Below are 14,717 nucleotides of genomic sequence, written 5' to 3'. Positions count from 1 at the left end.
CAATATTTGAAGAAAAAAAATCACTAAAAGGAAATCGAAGAATGTAGAAATAATTGAGTAATTTTTTTTTCTTTTTTTTTTTTTTTTTTTAGATTTTTAACTATTGGAGCGCCATTTGCTGATGAACTTTGTAGCTAATTTTTACACAAAAAATTAGCTAAATATAAGTTCGGGTTAACTAAGCAGAACGCAACAAACTGTACCTTTATATCCTTTTTTTTTGTTCTTTTCTTAATTGATTTATCAAATCGTAGTCGCCGGTCATGTTTCGGATAATCAATATTATGCCAAGTAAGTCTTCAAAAGTGTTAAAATTTTGAATGTATTAAATTTTTTCCAATAAAAATTTTATAGAAAATAAATTGGTAATACCGTTTCCTAAAATTGAAATATAAATTCAGTTTTCTTCATGGATAAGAAGACTTCTACCATACTACAATAAATAATGATGGTTTTTTGAAGAACTTAAAAATTTGATGTAATTATCTGTATAAGAATTCTGCTTAGGCAACAGTTTTTTATTTATTTTTATTCTTAGCAAATTAACATGTTTTAAAATTATTTCAAAAAATTTCAAGAGATGGCGTCAATGAATACAGACACTATAAAGCAATGTTTATTGCTACACGTCAGGTAATTTCGATTAAAGTGTTTGCATGGGAGTCTCTTAACTTTGATTTCACACAGCAGCACGTTCTTGCTGAAAATGTTGATTCCTTTGAAAACATAGTGCATTTATTTTCGTTCACGTGCAGCGTCACCTGTTACTAAGCTTTGTAACTCAACTTTAAAATACAGTTGGAATACTACGAAGTACCTTGCAAAGAAAACATACATACTTATGATCTTCCATTTAATTAAGAAAAACTTATTTTTGAAATATTTGATACCCACTATTATTCTGTGTCAGTTTTCTAAAGTAAGAATTAAAACCAGAAAAAAAATCTTTAGAAAATAAGTATGTAATAAGATGTAAAAAGTGAAATATAAATCTATCTTCCTGTATTGATAAGAATATTTCTATGAGAGTTCTTACGTTATTTTTGCTTATCATTTTTTTACATTAAATTCAAGCATTGATTTAATTATCTGCAAGCAAAACAAGTCGCTCGAGTATTAATTTCTTATTGAAACTAGTATTTTTTTTGTAATATATCTTCAAAAAAAGATATTATAGTATTTAAATAAGCTTTGATGTAAAATAAAATTCAAAATGAAAATAAAATGTAAATATTAAGCTTTTCAAAGAATGTGCTTGCAATATATTTAAACTAAATTTAAATCGGAAGATAAAAATAATGTTTTTTAATCTTTTTTTCTTTCTGAAATCGAAGGTGAGTTTAAGTTTCCTTTTTTCTCCCTATTTTAATTTTGCGGGAGGATAGATAGATTTAATGAAAAAGAAAGTCTTTAAAATTCTTTTCTACATTAGAAGGACATATTACTCTGCCTAGGAGATTATTTTTAAGCTATTTCATGATAGATATTGTAATTTAAAGCAAAGAAAATCTACTCTTAAATCTGTAAAAAGAATTTAAAAAGAAATGTTTATATTCTTTGGATCTTTTTTTTCTACTGTAATCCAAAATCCATTTTAATGTGAAACACCAAGTTATTTTTAAGCCTCTATTTAAAGATGTTTAAAAAATACAAAATAAATTACCTGCATGATTTACTTATTTTTTTACTATTTTATTTTTTGAAGAAAGTTTTGTTTTTATTTAAAATTATATTACTAGATTTACTTAAATTGATAGAATGGGCAAGAGAACATTATTCTCTGAAATATTAAAAAAACTTTTAAAATACAAAATAAGTTACCTGCAGGTTTGACTTTTTTTTTACTGTTTTATTTTTTGAAAAAAGTTTTGTTTTCATATAACGTTATATTACAAGATTTATGTAAAAATAAGAGAATGGATAAGGAAACATTAGTTGCTGAAATATTAAAAAACTTTTACATTTGCGTGTATTCAGCAAATAATAAGTTTACTTGGATGTTCCAATAATAGTATCCTTTTCTTACATTGTTCAGGTTTTTAATATTTAATCTTTAATATTGTAATATGACATGTAGTTAATGAAGTTTGAAAGTTCTGATGTACTATGTACTTTTAATTGATATTAAATTAAAACAATATATATTATGTATTTTATTGCCTTGCCATTTTAATTTATTCCCATTCCGTTATCAGACTAATGTTTTTTTACTGAATTTTTCCGTTGTAAATCACACAAATGGTAAAATTTTAATGAATAAGATTTCTTTTAGCAAATAATTTTTATTTTTAACGACAAAGTAAGAAATTTCAGGTTCTCTTAAGAAATATTCGTAATACTTAAATTCACCTCCATAACCCCATTTATTACATTTTTGAAGATTACTAATTGCAGAATGTACTTTTTTATAAATTATACCGTTTAATTCAAAATTCATTCTTATATTAAGCAAAATTAGGAATCCTAATATAAATAAAGGTATAAATATATAAATAATGTAAGCATAAATACATAAAGGATGCATAAATGCGAAAACAATTTATCATTTGTTCTTAATAGAGTAAAAATATATATGCCTTTTATGACATTAAAATTCTTTTGATATATTTTCAGAGCAATTTAAATGAAAATGTCTTAAAAATAACTTTTTGATAATCAGCAATTACTCCATTTTTTTCAACGTAAATCTCACGAATCGTACAATTTTAATGAATGTGGATTCCTTAAGCAAGACATTTTTATAATTAACGACAAAGTAATAACTTTCAGATATTCTTCGTTTCTCTTAGAAAATCTGAATAAAATTTCAATTCAACTCGATAAACCCGATTTTTTTAGTTTTTTCTCTTTCTCTTGAATATTAAAAATACTTCATTACACCAATTATTTATATAAATATATTAAATAAAATAATTTAATAACTGGCAGGAATAATTACATCAATACTTGTGTGAAGCCTTCAAACTACAAACTGACTAAAATGATTAATTCAATAATACACAAAAGTTTTGTAATTGTGTGTCAACTGTGCTTTGCAATATTTCTCAATCTTACATAATAATCACATAGTGAGCAAACAGAAAAAACAATGGACCACTCTGAATAACTTTTGATCTAATAATCAGATCTTTACGTTCTGGGTCTCAATCTTATTGGTTTGAGGAATGATCTTGAAATCTGCTAATTAATTTGTGCAAACGATATTTTGAATTGCAAAATTAGACGCAAAATTGTATTTTCTCTGAATACACTAAGAATTTTTTTCAAAGGATTCATATTTTTGACTCCTAAAATATAGAGGGTTGCCACAATATAGGGTATATGGTCTCCATAGATTGATCAGGAGAGCGGTCCAAATTTAGACCCCTTAAAGTTAGTTTTTCCTTTTATGTTTTCTGCTATATGTCGAGAACTTCATGCGCATCAAAAAAATGTTGCACATACTTTTAAAAATCGTTTATTCAAATATAATGATCGAAAGATGCAAAAAAATTACTTTTAGTAAAAATTTATTATTTTCTATAATTTTATTTAATAACGAACTGAATACTCGTTCTTCGTACTTGGTAAAAAAAAAGTATCAGTTAATCAGTACTGAACAACACTACATAATTTTGCGCAAAACTTTTAAGATAAATATCGACGCAAATATTAAAGCTAAAACAACCCCAATGTTTTCCTGTTTATTTACTATTATTTGTTTATCTTCTCGGTGGATTTATGTTATTAGATTAAGCAAATCACGTATTAAGTTGTTCACCCCATCAGAATAAAGATAACTGTATTCAGTATCATCTGCAGAATTCTGCTGCACGAGGCAACTCATATTTAAAATTTAACACTTAGGCTACTTTATCCAGTACGTAAGGGCTGCAAAATAGCTATCATAAAAATGTACAGTATTGGTTCAGCTGTAATCGGCACCAAATTTACTCATAAAATACTCGATATCTATATAAGGGAATATTTGGTACCTATTAAAACTGTCCTAATTACCATGATGCCAGTGTGCCTATTACCAAAATCAACCATCATTGGTGTCAATAATAGTATGGCAACTTTTTACTGTTCCCCGTAACGAATAATAGTATGGCGACATTTTTCCATAAATTTTTGCTTTTTAGTTCATAGTTTATTTTTTAATTTCAACTAGAATATTATCAAAATTAATTAAGCTTCATTGGCGACTTTAATAGGTTGCTGTTCTTTTGCGCTCTTTTAAACAAATAAGTATCATTTTCCATTAATTTTACTGAGGTAGCCGAAGACTCTTCTCACTATGTTCAATACACAGACCTTGATGGTGAAATATAATATAATCCCGATTCAAAACGATTACAATAAAACGTAAACCATACTGGAAACGTTTGTATCTCTAATAAAGTGCAATTTAAACTTGGGTTGTTTCTATGATGTTTTTCAAAATACAATTTCTCTTCATCAATTTCAATTGATTAGTACTTTAGTTTTGGTTTTATCTTGAGTTTCATTTTCCATTTCAATTTGAACTTGCAGTTACTTTTCTCTGCCCTCTCTACTGCGTTTCAAATTTGATCTTCTCGTTTGGATTACTTTCAGAATTTTAAAAGTCGAATCTTTCGGATCTTAAATGTCGACCGAAGAAATTCGACATATCTTTTTGTATCTATACCCAAGTTTTAGTTATGAATGTGCAATTCACAAAGACGACAGATATATAAATAGAGAAATATATATTACTATTTGGACTTTGAATTTCAAAATCGTTTGTTAATTTGTTTTCATGTTTCACTAATGAGTTATTAGTATAATTAAGAGTGTAATATCTAGTTCACGAACTAAAATAACATATGGTCAAAACTTTCAAAATAAATATACAATGTTTCTAGCTCTACGCAAACAACGAAAAGCTCAGTAGTTTATAAAATGTAATAAAAGTTGGTAAATATGGCGAAATTTGGCTATTTTATCATGATGCCTCAAATCATTGCATGGAAACCATTTGTGATGCCACAATTGGCATACACATATTTATTTTCTATCTTTTAAAATATCCTTCATTACTTAAGCTTATTTTTATTAATAGAATTATTTTTTAAATAAATCAAAAACTTAATCTTTTTAAAACAAACATAAAATATTTATTTCTTCTCTTCTAGATTAATGTAACGGATACTTTTTTTATTTCATTACTAATGCAGACTTATATATTCACTGTCGCCTCTAATCGAAAACAAAAATCTATTTATAACTTTTTATTCTAACTTTCCAACGGCTAAATGTTTCGGTTGCATGGTTATAAGAATTCACATAAATTTGTTGGCGACTCGTGATCGCCAAGGTATTCTTTTAAACCCAATATTGATAGGCTGGTTGGCTTTGTTTTGGCTATGTAATATTTTAATAGACCGCCAATTTTGGATCTCCTACCCATGCTTCTCCTGTGTCCGATCGGAACAAATTACATGTACTTTTTAATTTGGCTTTTGATAAGGCAGGTCGTGGGGATTGTCTCCCATGGCCTGACCTATTTTAATATTACTATGCAAAACTGATTCAACTGAAATTCTTATGGATAATATATTTTGTAACTCGAGCTCTGCAAATATACTACTAAATAAAAGCCTTTTTTATTAATTCTAATCCAGTTCAAGTATTATTTCCATCATCTTCTGTTTTCACCATCCCCTGATTTCAGCATCAATCTTTAATTTGTCAATATCTTCAACTAGTCCACTATACTAAATACAAACTTCTCCTAACCACCTGAGTATCTATCACCAATATAAAAATGGCACCCTTGGCTTTTCCTATCTTCATACCATTTATTCGGCTAAATTTATTTTTCGATTTTGTATTTTTTACAAAATTAGAACTATAATTTTAAAAACCAGAATTTCCGGTAAGTCGTTACTATATGCGCGAAAAAAGTACAAAAATAATGGTTTAAATATATTTTATATATATTTTGGTTTTATTATGATGGTTTTCTTTTTTGTCAAAAATGTCAATAACAAACAAACTGTGACTTTAGCACATTTTTCCCCATGAGATAACGATAGAGCTAGCAATGAATCTTTTTTTATAACTAAAATTTCTGTAGAAAAAAAATTTTATTTCTCGAAAGTTTTTACTCGGTCAACACTCACTTGAACATGAATTACAACTGTTTAACAAAATGAGATAAATGGAGTAATGCCACAATCGGTATTACATATTTATTTCCTACCTTTTAAAATATCTTTAATTACATAAACTTATTTTATTAATCAAATTATATTTAGATTAAATCAATGAGTTAATCTATTAAAGCGAGCATAAAATATTTTATTCTTCTCTTATCAATCAATGTAAGGTCTAACTTTTTATTTCAATACTACAGTAGACTCATTAATTCACTGCCTCGCCTAATCGAAAACAAAAGTCGATTTATAACTCTTTATTAATAATTTCTTACCTCAAATATGTTTCAGTTACAGGGTTATTATAATTCCCACACTTTTGCTGGTGACTCGTGATTTCCAAAGTATTTTCAAACCCAATATTGATTATGCGGGGTTGGCTTTGTTTTGGCTATGTTATATTTGATAAATTGCCAATTTTGGATCTCCTATCCATAGTTGTGTACGTTGGAAACAAATACATTAACTTTCAATTTCAAATTTACGGCGACTGGGGCAGTTTCAACTGTTAAAAATATCATTCATGCTGTAAAAACTCTCGATGTGGGAGAGAGTTTAATTTGATTCATTTAAAGGATTTCTCTTCTTTAATATGCTTACATATTTTTTGAATTGTGGCCATTTTTCAACAATTAATAAGATAATTTCGTTCGAACGATTTCTATTATTTCATTAAGACAATTCAAGTTTTTTGCATGTATAACTAAGATGTGTTGGTAACGGCCAAAACTCCATCATGAGTTTTATACTACCACTATATGCTAATAATGGCGATCACCGAAGCCATAAATGGTTATCAACCAACTCTGAAATGTATTTTTAGTTTTATATTTTGAGTCATTGATGGATTATTGACATTTTTCTTAAATTTCCAAATCAAGAAATATTTCAAGTTGGCAGTGTCTTTTTTTTTTCTTAAGTCGCATTCCTATTAGAAAAAAATGTTTTGAAAAAGAAAAGTTACCTTTTGTTTTCATTCGACCTCGTGGTTCCATTGCCCACTTCACCTCTATGCTAGAAATAGTTTCACTCACTACTGCTACTGTAGATGGCGGTGGTAAAGCTATAAAATTAAGACAAAATTCTAAAAACCTTCAAAATTTTATTTAAAAAAAATACAAGTAACTGTTTTGTATAAGTTTTGTCAACTTACCCCTTCCATCTAGATGTTTCGCTGAAAAAGATTATTAAAAAAATTATTTTAAAAGGAGTTATGAAAATAAACATGAGTCTGATTCAAGGTACGATAAAACAAAACTTAATGTCACAATAGGCAGAATATACTGAAGTTAATGTTATGTACCATATTAATTAAGATTTAAACCTTAAATAATCTTATACTTAAATTAGTAGTTTTGATGGCATACTTTGAACCAACGATGCAGAGTTCCATGTATTATCAATAAAAAAGTTGATGTATTATTTTAGAATTATTAGTCAATGTAGTTTAAAAAGGCCATATGTACAATTTACTTTAATTGCCTTCTTTAATTCAATCCACTGGTGTATTACCAATAAAACTAAAATTCAAGTGTCAATATTTTGACTTAAATTCCCCATTTTTTCTGATATGTAATAATATTGTTTTTAAATTTGAAACTCTTTTTTGATTGTTAATCAAACTGTTTTTTACTATCATCTCTATATTTAAACCTTTTGTAAGAAAAATTTCTATGAGAAACATGGTATAAAGTAAAAATAGGAAAATATAGAAATATAATGGAAAATATCGAAAAGCTTCCTAAACGGCAGATTTTTGAGCAAAGAGTCATTTTTAAAAAAAATCCTACTTGCATTTATAAGATTGGAATACAGAAGTCCATGTTTACGTCTAAGCATATTGAGTAATACTTGTTGTTGCCGTTGGCCATTAAGGCAAGTGTGTGCGATTGTTTTTATTTCCCGTGGCGCCATCTATGGCCGAGAATTCGACATCTACAAAACCCATACGTCGCACCCGTTTATAGGGCGGACCCATTCATACCTGCAATTATTCATCCACAGATCGTTATTTTGAAGTGAACCAAAGAACAATCAATCTCAATTTCAGTACCCCCAGTGGTGTAATTTGTAGTAACAAATTTGTGAAATCTGGATAATGTATTCAAATGTAACGTAATATCAAAATATATTAAAAAGATGCTGTTACATAAGCCACTTGCTAATATCAGCAAGCCTGCATGAAAGCAAGTAGATTTTCAAGGCAGAAGGTGAACTTCTATTTTTTTCGTTACACCATGTATAGTCAAGAATACGATGTTGCAACACAAGCACGTCGCAACCCGTTTCACAGGGATGACTCATTAATCCATCCGCAGATCTTAATTTTGACCTGAACCAGAGAACGATCGATGCAGTACCGCAGAGATTATTTTGTATGGGAACATGGAAGACTTCGAAACCCGACAGATTTAACGTGCACCAGTCACCATTTACTACACGGATTGTCTAGCTTGATTCGAACTCCCGTTCTCGCGAACATGAGTCTGACGCCCCGCCAACCAGTCTATCCCGGACCCACTTATTGCAATTAAATTTAGGGAAAAATAGACTTAATTATTTATAAAACAAGGTATGCGATTTCCTGTGGTTAAAAAAATAGTAACCGCTCAATCAAAACAAGCTAACAGCTAAAAGATTTCTCACATAATCAGAGGTTTTCGTCACAATGAGATTTTAAGACCTTTGTATACATTTTTTCTAATAACTCTCTATGTTTTGAAGGACAAATTGGCAATCTGAGAACAGAAGCATTTTTAGACCAGAAAAAGTCAAAATAAAAGTAGTTCTTAAAAGTGCTTCGTTCAGTATTGTTGAAATAAGATCAACTTTTGCACGAAAAAATAAATTTATTTAATAGAAAGACTTTCCAAACGAATACTTTTAAAACGGGCGTTACTTTCTTTAAATGTGTAAATTTCATGTTTACTCCAAATATTAAATTGTTTTTACATTTAATTCTTTTCTACTCTACCTTTAATGGTTTCCAGGGAAGTTAAATTCTGAATACATTAAGTAAATCTTATGTTATAAACTGTTTGCACTTTTAATAATGCATAATTACCTCTCACAACCAATAGAAAAGCGATTTCATCAGCCCCGTAAACGTTTTGTACTCTACAAGAGTAGTTGCCAGCATCGTCGTCATCCACATCTTCAATCAGTAGACTTCCATTATTTAGAAATTTTGTTCTTCTTCGATCCCTTATTGTCTGACCTCTAGAAATATAACAAAAGTGCGAAGTTTGGATTTCCATAATATTTTTCTTCTTTATAAATACCAAATGAGCTTTCAACTTTAGAAATAGCTCAAAACTAGTGCACTAGAATAGCTAAAAATGCGTGTTTACGCTAGAAGCACTCGGGATTTAATAGATGGAGAAATTTAGCATATAATAGATCTAGATGGGGTAAACTGACTGAGATGACTGGCTGGTAACAGGCTGTAGTGCCTAAGAAGAAGAAGTGGAAGTAAATTTATGATGTTGAAATTTCAAGCTTTTAGACGTACTTTATTGTTCAGAATTATGAAAGGGAAGACATCGCTTGAAAATTTACTTCTCTAAATCACCCAGCCATCCCGATCCCTAAGTCTGCGACTTTGTCCCGTAATGATTATGCTTGATGTTAAAATAAGTAAGGAAAAATAAGCACAGATTTCCTCATTCAGTTGTTAAATTTAGACTATATTTTGAGAAGGCTAGTATTTTTTGTTGTGCCCATTTCCGTGAACAGAGATCTTTAGTTATGTCCATTTTCGTGAACACGCATTGTGAGATGTGTCCATAATCAAAGCCACACCGATGGTATGCTCTTAATAAAACAATCGAAAAAATACGTGTGATATTACGCAGATTTAAAGTTTCCTTTGCTTATAATACAAATACGGATAATATCCTGCTTACTGAGCATTTTTCTCCTATTTTGAAATTTCAATTGTTTAACATATTATTAATATCATTTTATATTAAAAGTATAACTTACTTTAAAGTCCATATTCTCTCAGCAGCAGGAATTCCAACAGCTTTGCAGGGTAATTGAATTGCTGATTTTCTTTTTGCTAATATTTGTAGTGTAAAGGAAGCTATCCTAGCAGGAACTGGAATAGTATGTACACGCACTTTAGAAAAGAATCTGTATTATGTAAAACAATACTACAAATATTGTCACTGACCCCTTTCTCTGATTGGCAACGGAAAACAAAAAAAAACTGATCTATAAGTTAAGCAAAAATAAGTTGAGTTAAAGCGAACAGTTTATGCAAACAAACACATTAAACTGTATTTTTATTTTAATAGGGTACTTGCACTTCAAGAAGAAAATCTCAGATATCCCACGTCAGCATTGAGTTCAGTTTCTCTACATAAGTTAGAATGTTAATTAACTTAAAATAACTTAAATACATTGCGGTATCACACATCGAATGAGTTGAAAAATAATTCTGTCTCATCTACGTCTTTTACTTAATTTAGATTTATTTTTGTACTTCATTGTAATAGTGATATATAATGCAATCCCTAAAACAAAACAGTTGAGATATTCATAACTCAACAGTCCTTCATTTATTCTAAATATTACAGTTTTAGTAAATTTAAACTGTGTATGTGAATAAATATTGTTCGAAACAATTCCGAGACTTACTCGTATCTGATGTTGTTTGAGAAAGTACTCTTGTTCCTTCACTTTCTCCAGCTGAAGTAGAAGCCGTAACCCAAAACTCGTATCTTTTAGAACGTTCTAGACGAAGAGCTTCGTAATAAAGCTGAGAGGGTGATAATGTATGTTTCTTTGTAACCTATGAAAGTTATAAAAATTTAATGAAAGTTAAATTTAAAAAATGAACAAAAATGGAATAACATTAGAAAGATATTTTTGACAATACAATTAAATTCTTGGCGTTCAATATTGTAATATGAAAAAATATTGATGATTGCAATTTGTGCTAGCACTATAAAGAGGAAAACTATCGACTTTTTTTGTCGATCTTTTTAGGTTTTCTTTGTAGTATTCTTAAAACAAAGCAACAAATGTAGATGAGCACAACCTAACAACGTGAAACAAACACAAATAATACGCCATCATTTTTTAATATTTCATAACCGGCATTTAAATGCCGACACAAATTTGAGTTTACATCTACAGGGCCTCGTAATTTTGAACAAATCCCAAAGACAAGGGGACTCTTTTGATAAAACATTGCGACAAACAAACCTTCTTGGAGAATTTTTCGGTGGAACTGACACGCATTTGCGTTACATTAAGAGGAAAACCATAAAAACCTCCCACATTTAGCCTGATATCAAGAGGATTCAAACTCATGTACGTCTACCACTGAGGACATTTTACGTCAGCACTGTGATTGATGCACATTTGTTCTAAAATAAAGAATCCCCAAATCGAAATTTTTGAATCGCTTTCTATTGATGGACAAATATAATCTTGATGGTACCATCAATAATTTCATCATGAGCCTTTATATTTTTCGTTGGTAACCAACATAAGCAACCATCGCGCTAATGTATTATTTCGGACAGATTTATAATGGACCAACATAAGAATAGCAACTTGCTTTGATGGTATTTGTTCATGTCAAACCATCACAAATTTCCATCATAGTATCTTAGAAATCAAATGTTGGAATGATCATGAACAACCATCATCCCAATGTAGGAATTCGGACTGATTTATGATGGTCCAACATAAAAAATCCAAATTGTTTTGATGATATATTCCTGAGAACCAACCAGAATTCCCAATCAACTATCATGGAAATTTATTGTTGAAAAACCATCATGAACCATCAGGGATCTTCACAGATTCTTGATCAATGAGAGACAAACTTCTTTTGATGGTTAACCATCATATTATTAAAGTAGTATTTTCCATCATGGAATGATGGAAGTTTGTTGGCACATCAAAAACCATGAACACGTAATGGAAAATGTTGGATGATGGTGACCATCAAATGATATTGGTCCATCAGGAATCGCACTGAAACCAACATTAACCGTCAAAATGTTTTGATGAGACCATCAAGAATTTTGACTTCCCATCAGTGTGCTAACACAGAATATTTCAGAATTTTATGGAGATAATTAATCTCCGAGCATCTGCAGTCTTGTCTTCGTGGGTTACATATAATCCGCTATCCTATCAATTTAAAATATCGTATATAACATTTCTCTCCCCAAAGTTAGTTCTCTTAAGTTAGTATACTTCAAAAATGCTGTGCGTTATACAGTATTTACCTCATATATAAATCAATATTTTTAATATTAGAAAATTATTTACTAGGTAAATAAATAATCTATTACCTGCCTGCCATTTATAGTTGTCCTTTGATATAGAGTGTACTGTTGTAATATTCCACTGGGTTGAGTAGGTGGTAGCCAACTGAGAAGAATTGCATCTGGTAACATCGGTAAGGCTTTAATATCTGCTGGAGGACTTGGAACTAAAATATAAATAAAAATCTGCTTAAGACGTCCTTTAACTGTTAAGAACGTCTGTCTTTGAAGTGCTTCCTTTGTCAGCGATACATTTATTAATAAAGTACAATAGTAATATTAATCTCCTTCAATAACGGTCCCTTCGATATAGTCCCTCTTTCAATAACAGTACTTTTATCTGATAAAATATTCAATGGTTCAAAACATTTTTCGCAGTGTATGTCTCGAATGTAAAAGTTGGTCCGATTATACAATTGTAATTTTCATTATTAAATTGAAGATTAACAAAAATGTAAATTTAAATTTTTTGGGATTATTACTGTAAATAACACACTAATACAATAAATCATCATTAACATCAAGGTAACTAAACCTTAATTTAAAGCATTTCTATATGAATTATTTTTTCATTTAGTTTGATTATAATTCCGCAGTTTTTACATTTAAGTGTTAGTTTTCAAATTTTGACAATGTTTCTATGGAACAGATTCGTGCGAGCCATTGAAATGGTAACATGTCAAGAAAAGTGGTCTTTTTACAGTTTGTCTTAGTTCGTTTCTTATGGGCAAAAGAAACGTCTGACGTCTGAAAAGGTTTGATATTTATGGAGAAAGGTCATCGGGATTGTATATTTTCCTTTATACTTTCCTTTTACTACACAAAATTTTTTATTTTCCTCATGATATTTTTTATCTCGTCCTTCAATTGGAAATATTTTAACTTTTCGTTGCAAAATTCAGGTCAGAAGCTATATACAGTTTTGGAATGATTCAATCATGATAAATTAATAATTAAACTAATTTTTTTAATTATTATTAATTTCATTAATTCAAAAATTTTACTTCTAACTTATTATCATAAATTATTATTAATTTAATTTATTAATTATTATTAATTTAATTAATGAATAATTAATTATTATTAATTTAATTAATGAGTAATTAATTATTATTAATTTAATTAATGAAATGTTGATTATTATTAATTTAATTAATGAATTATTAATTATTATTAATTTTATCAATAAATTATTAATTATTATTAATTTTATTAGTGAATTATAAATTATTATTAATTTTACTAGTAAATAGTTCATTATTTAATTAAAGATGTAAAAATATGCATGTAAATGAAATTAGAAATGTGCTTACCATCCTCCATTGTCTTGCAATAAAGTGGCTCACTCATTACACCGTCACCCCTGGCTGTAAAAGCCAAGACACTTATGCTGTAGTTAGTAAACTTCTCGAGATTTTTGAGCAAAGTTTCTCTTTCCGGAGCATTGATAAGAACTTCGAGATCTTCCATTTCTATGGACAAAAAGCATGTTACCTTGAAATATAGCATAGTGCTAAAAAGTACTGTAATATGTGTGGTAAGCATTTTTCAGTAAGATTTTATTAAAATGAAACCATTCTGAAACTTAAACTAATATAATTCACAGTTGTGAGACGCAAGGTGCTTAGTCAATTCTTAAGTTTCAGTAATTTATTTAAAAATTAGCTGTAAAATGTCTAAATTGCGAGTAAAATTTATTAAAAATCTTTAATATACTCAGGCAGAAAAAATAAACTAACATTTATGAAGTTATTTCGTCGAAATACTAGTAGCTTAGGACAACATTTTCAAAATTTAAATTAAAATTCATATTTGACAAAAAGGGTTTGTCCCCCCCCCCTCAATAAGTTTATGAATGGTTTTTTTTTAAACAGATAAAATCGTAAATAAAATTGTTTTTGTATCTAAAGTAAGAAAAATCAAACACCAGACAATCAAAAACAATAAAATTATTGTCAATAGAACGACATTTTTCCAAGATTCACTCTTGTCATTCCAATAAATTCTATACTTTTTTCAAAATCTTAATCACGTATAATAACAGGATCCGATCAAAGAATGATGCAGAAGTTAGTGTGGTCGCTTCTGAATCATGTTTCCTAATTTCGATTAGTAGCTACTAGGACTGGGCTATAATTCGATGTATCGCGACATATCGATTTAACGCGTATATCAGCAAGCCGATATACAACTTTCGTCCGATGCATCAGAAATCTGATTTAAGTCGTAGACTAAAGACGACGAGCGCAAAACGATGTATCGATATAAG

General features: G+C 29.0%; 1 protein-coding gene across 6 annotated transcripts in view; it reads right to left on the bottom strand.

Annotated features, from left to right (window-relative positions):
* The window catches only part of LOC107449899 (cell adhesion molecule Dscam1), a 268,555-nt gene that overhangs the window by 13,509 nt on the left and 240,329 nt on the right, over nt 1–14,717 (bottom strand). For all 6 annotated transcript variants that reach the window (XR_015429738.1, XM_087153305.1, XM_087153308.1 and 3 more), the window contains exons 20-26: nt 13,762–13,920; nt 12,476–12,615; nt 10,803–10,956; nt 10,146–10,260; nt 9,226–9,380; nt 7,315–7,335; nt 7,126–7,224 (exon numbers count right to left, since the gene is read on the bottom strand). Coding sequence is in view for 5 of the 6 variants with exons in the window: in XM_087153305.1 (XP_087009431.1) it covers nt 7,126–7,224; nt 7,315–7,335; nt 9,226–9,380; nt 10,146–10,260; nt 10,803–10,956; nt 12,476–12,615; nt 13,762–13,920 (843 nt within the window). In the remaining variant the exon portion in view is untranslated. The remainder of the gene's footprint in view (nt 1–7,125; nt 7,225–7,314; nt 7,336–9,225; nt 9,381–10,145; nt 10,261–10,802; nt 10,957–12,475; nt 12,616–13,761; nt 13,921–14,717) is intronic.

Source organism: Parasteatoda tepidariorum, chromosome 10, assembly GCF_982258835.1.
Source record: "Parasteatoda tepidariorum strain Cologne lab strain chromosome 10, Ptep-v5.0, whole genome shotgun sequence".
Lineage (NCBI taxonomy): Eukaryota > Metazoa > Arthropoda > Arachnida > Araneae > Theridiidae > Parasteatoda > Parasteatoda tepidariorum.
The sequence above is the reverse complement of the archived record's forward strand: the minus strand, read 5'-3'. Positions and strand labels throughout refer to the sequence as shown.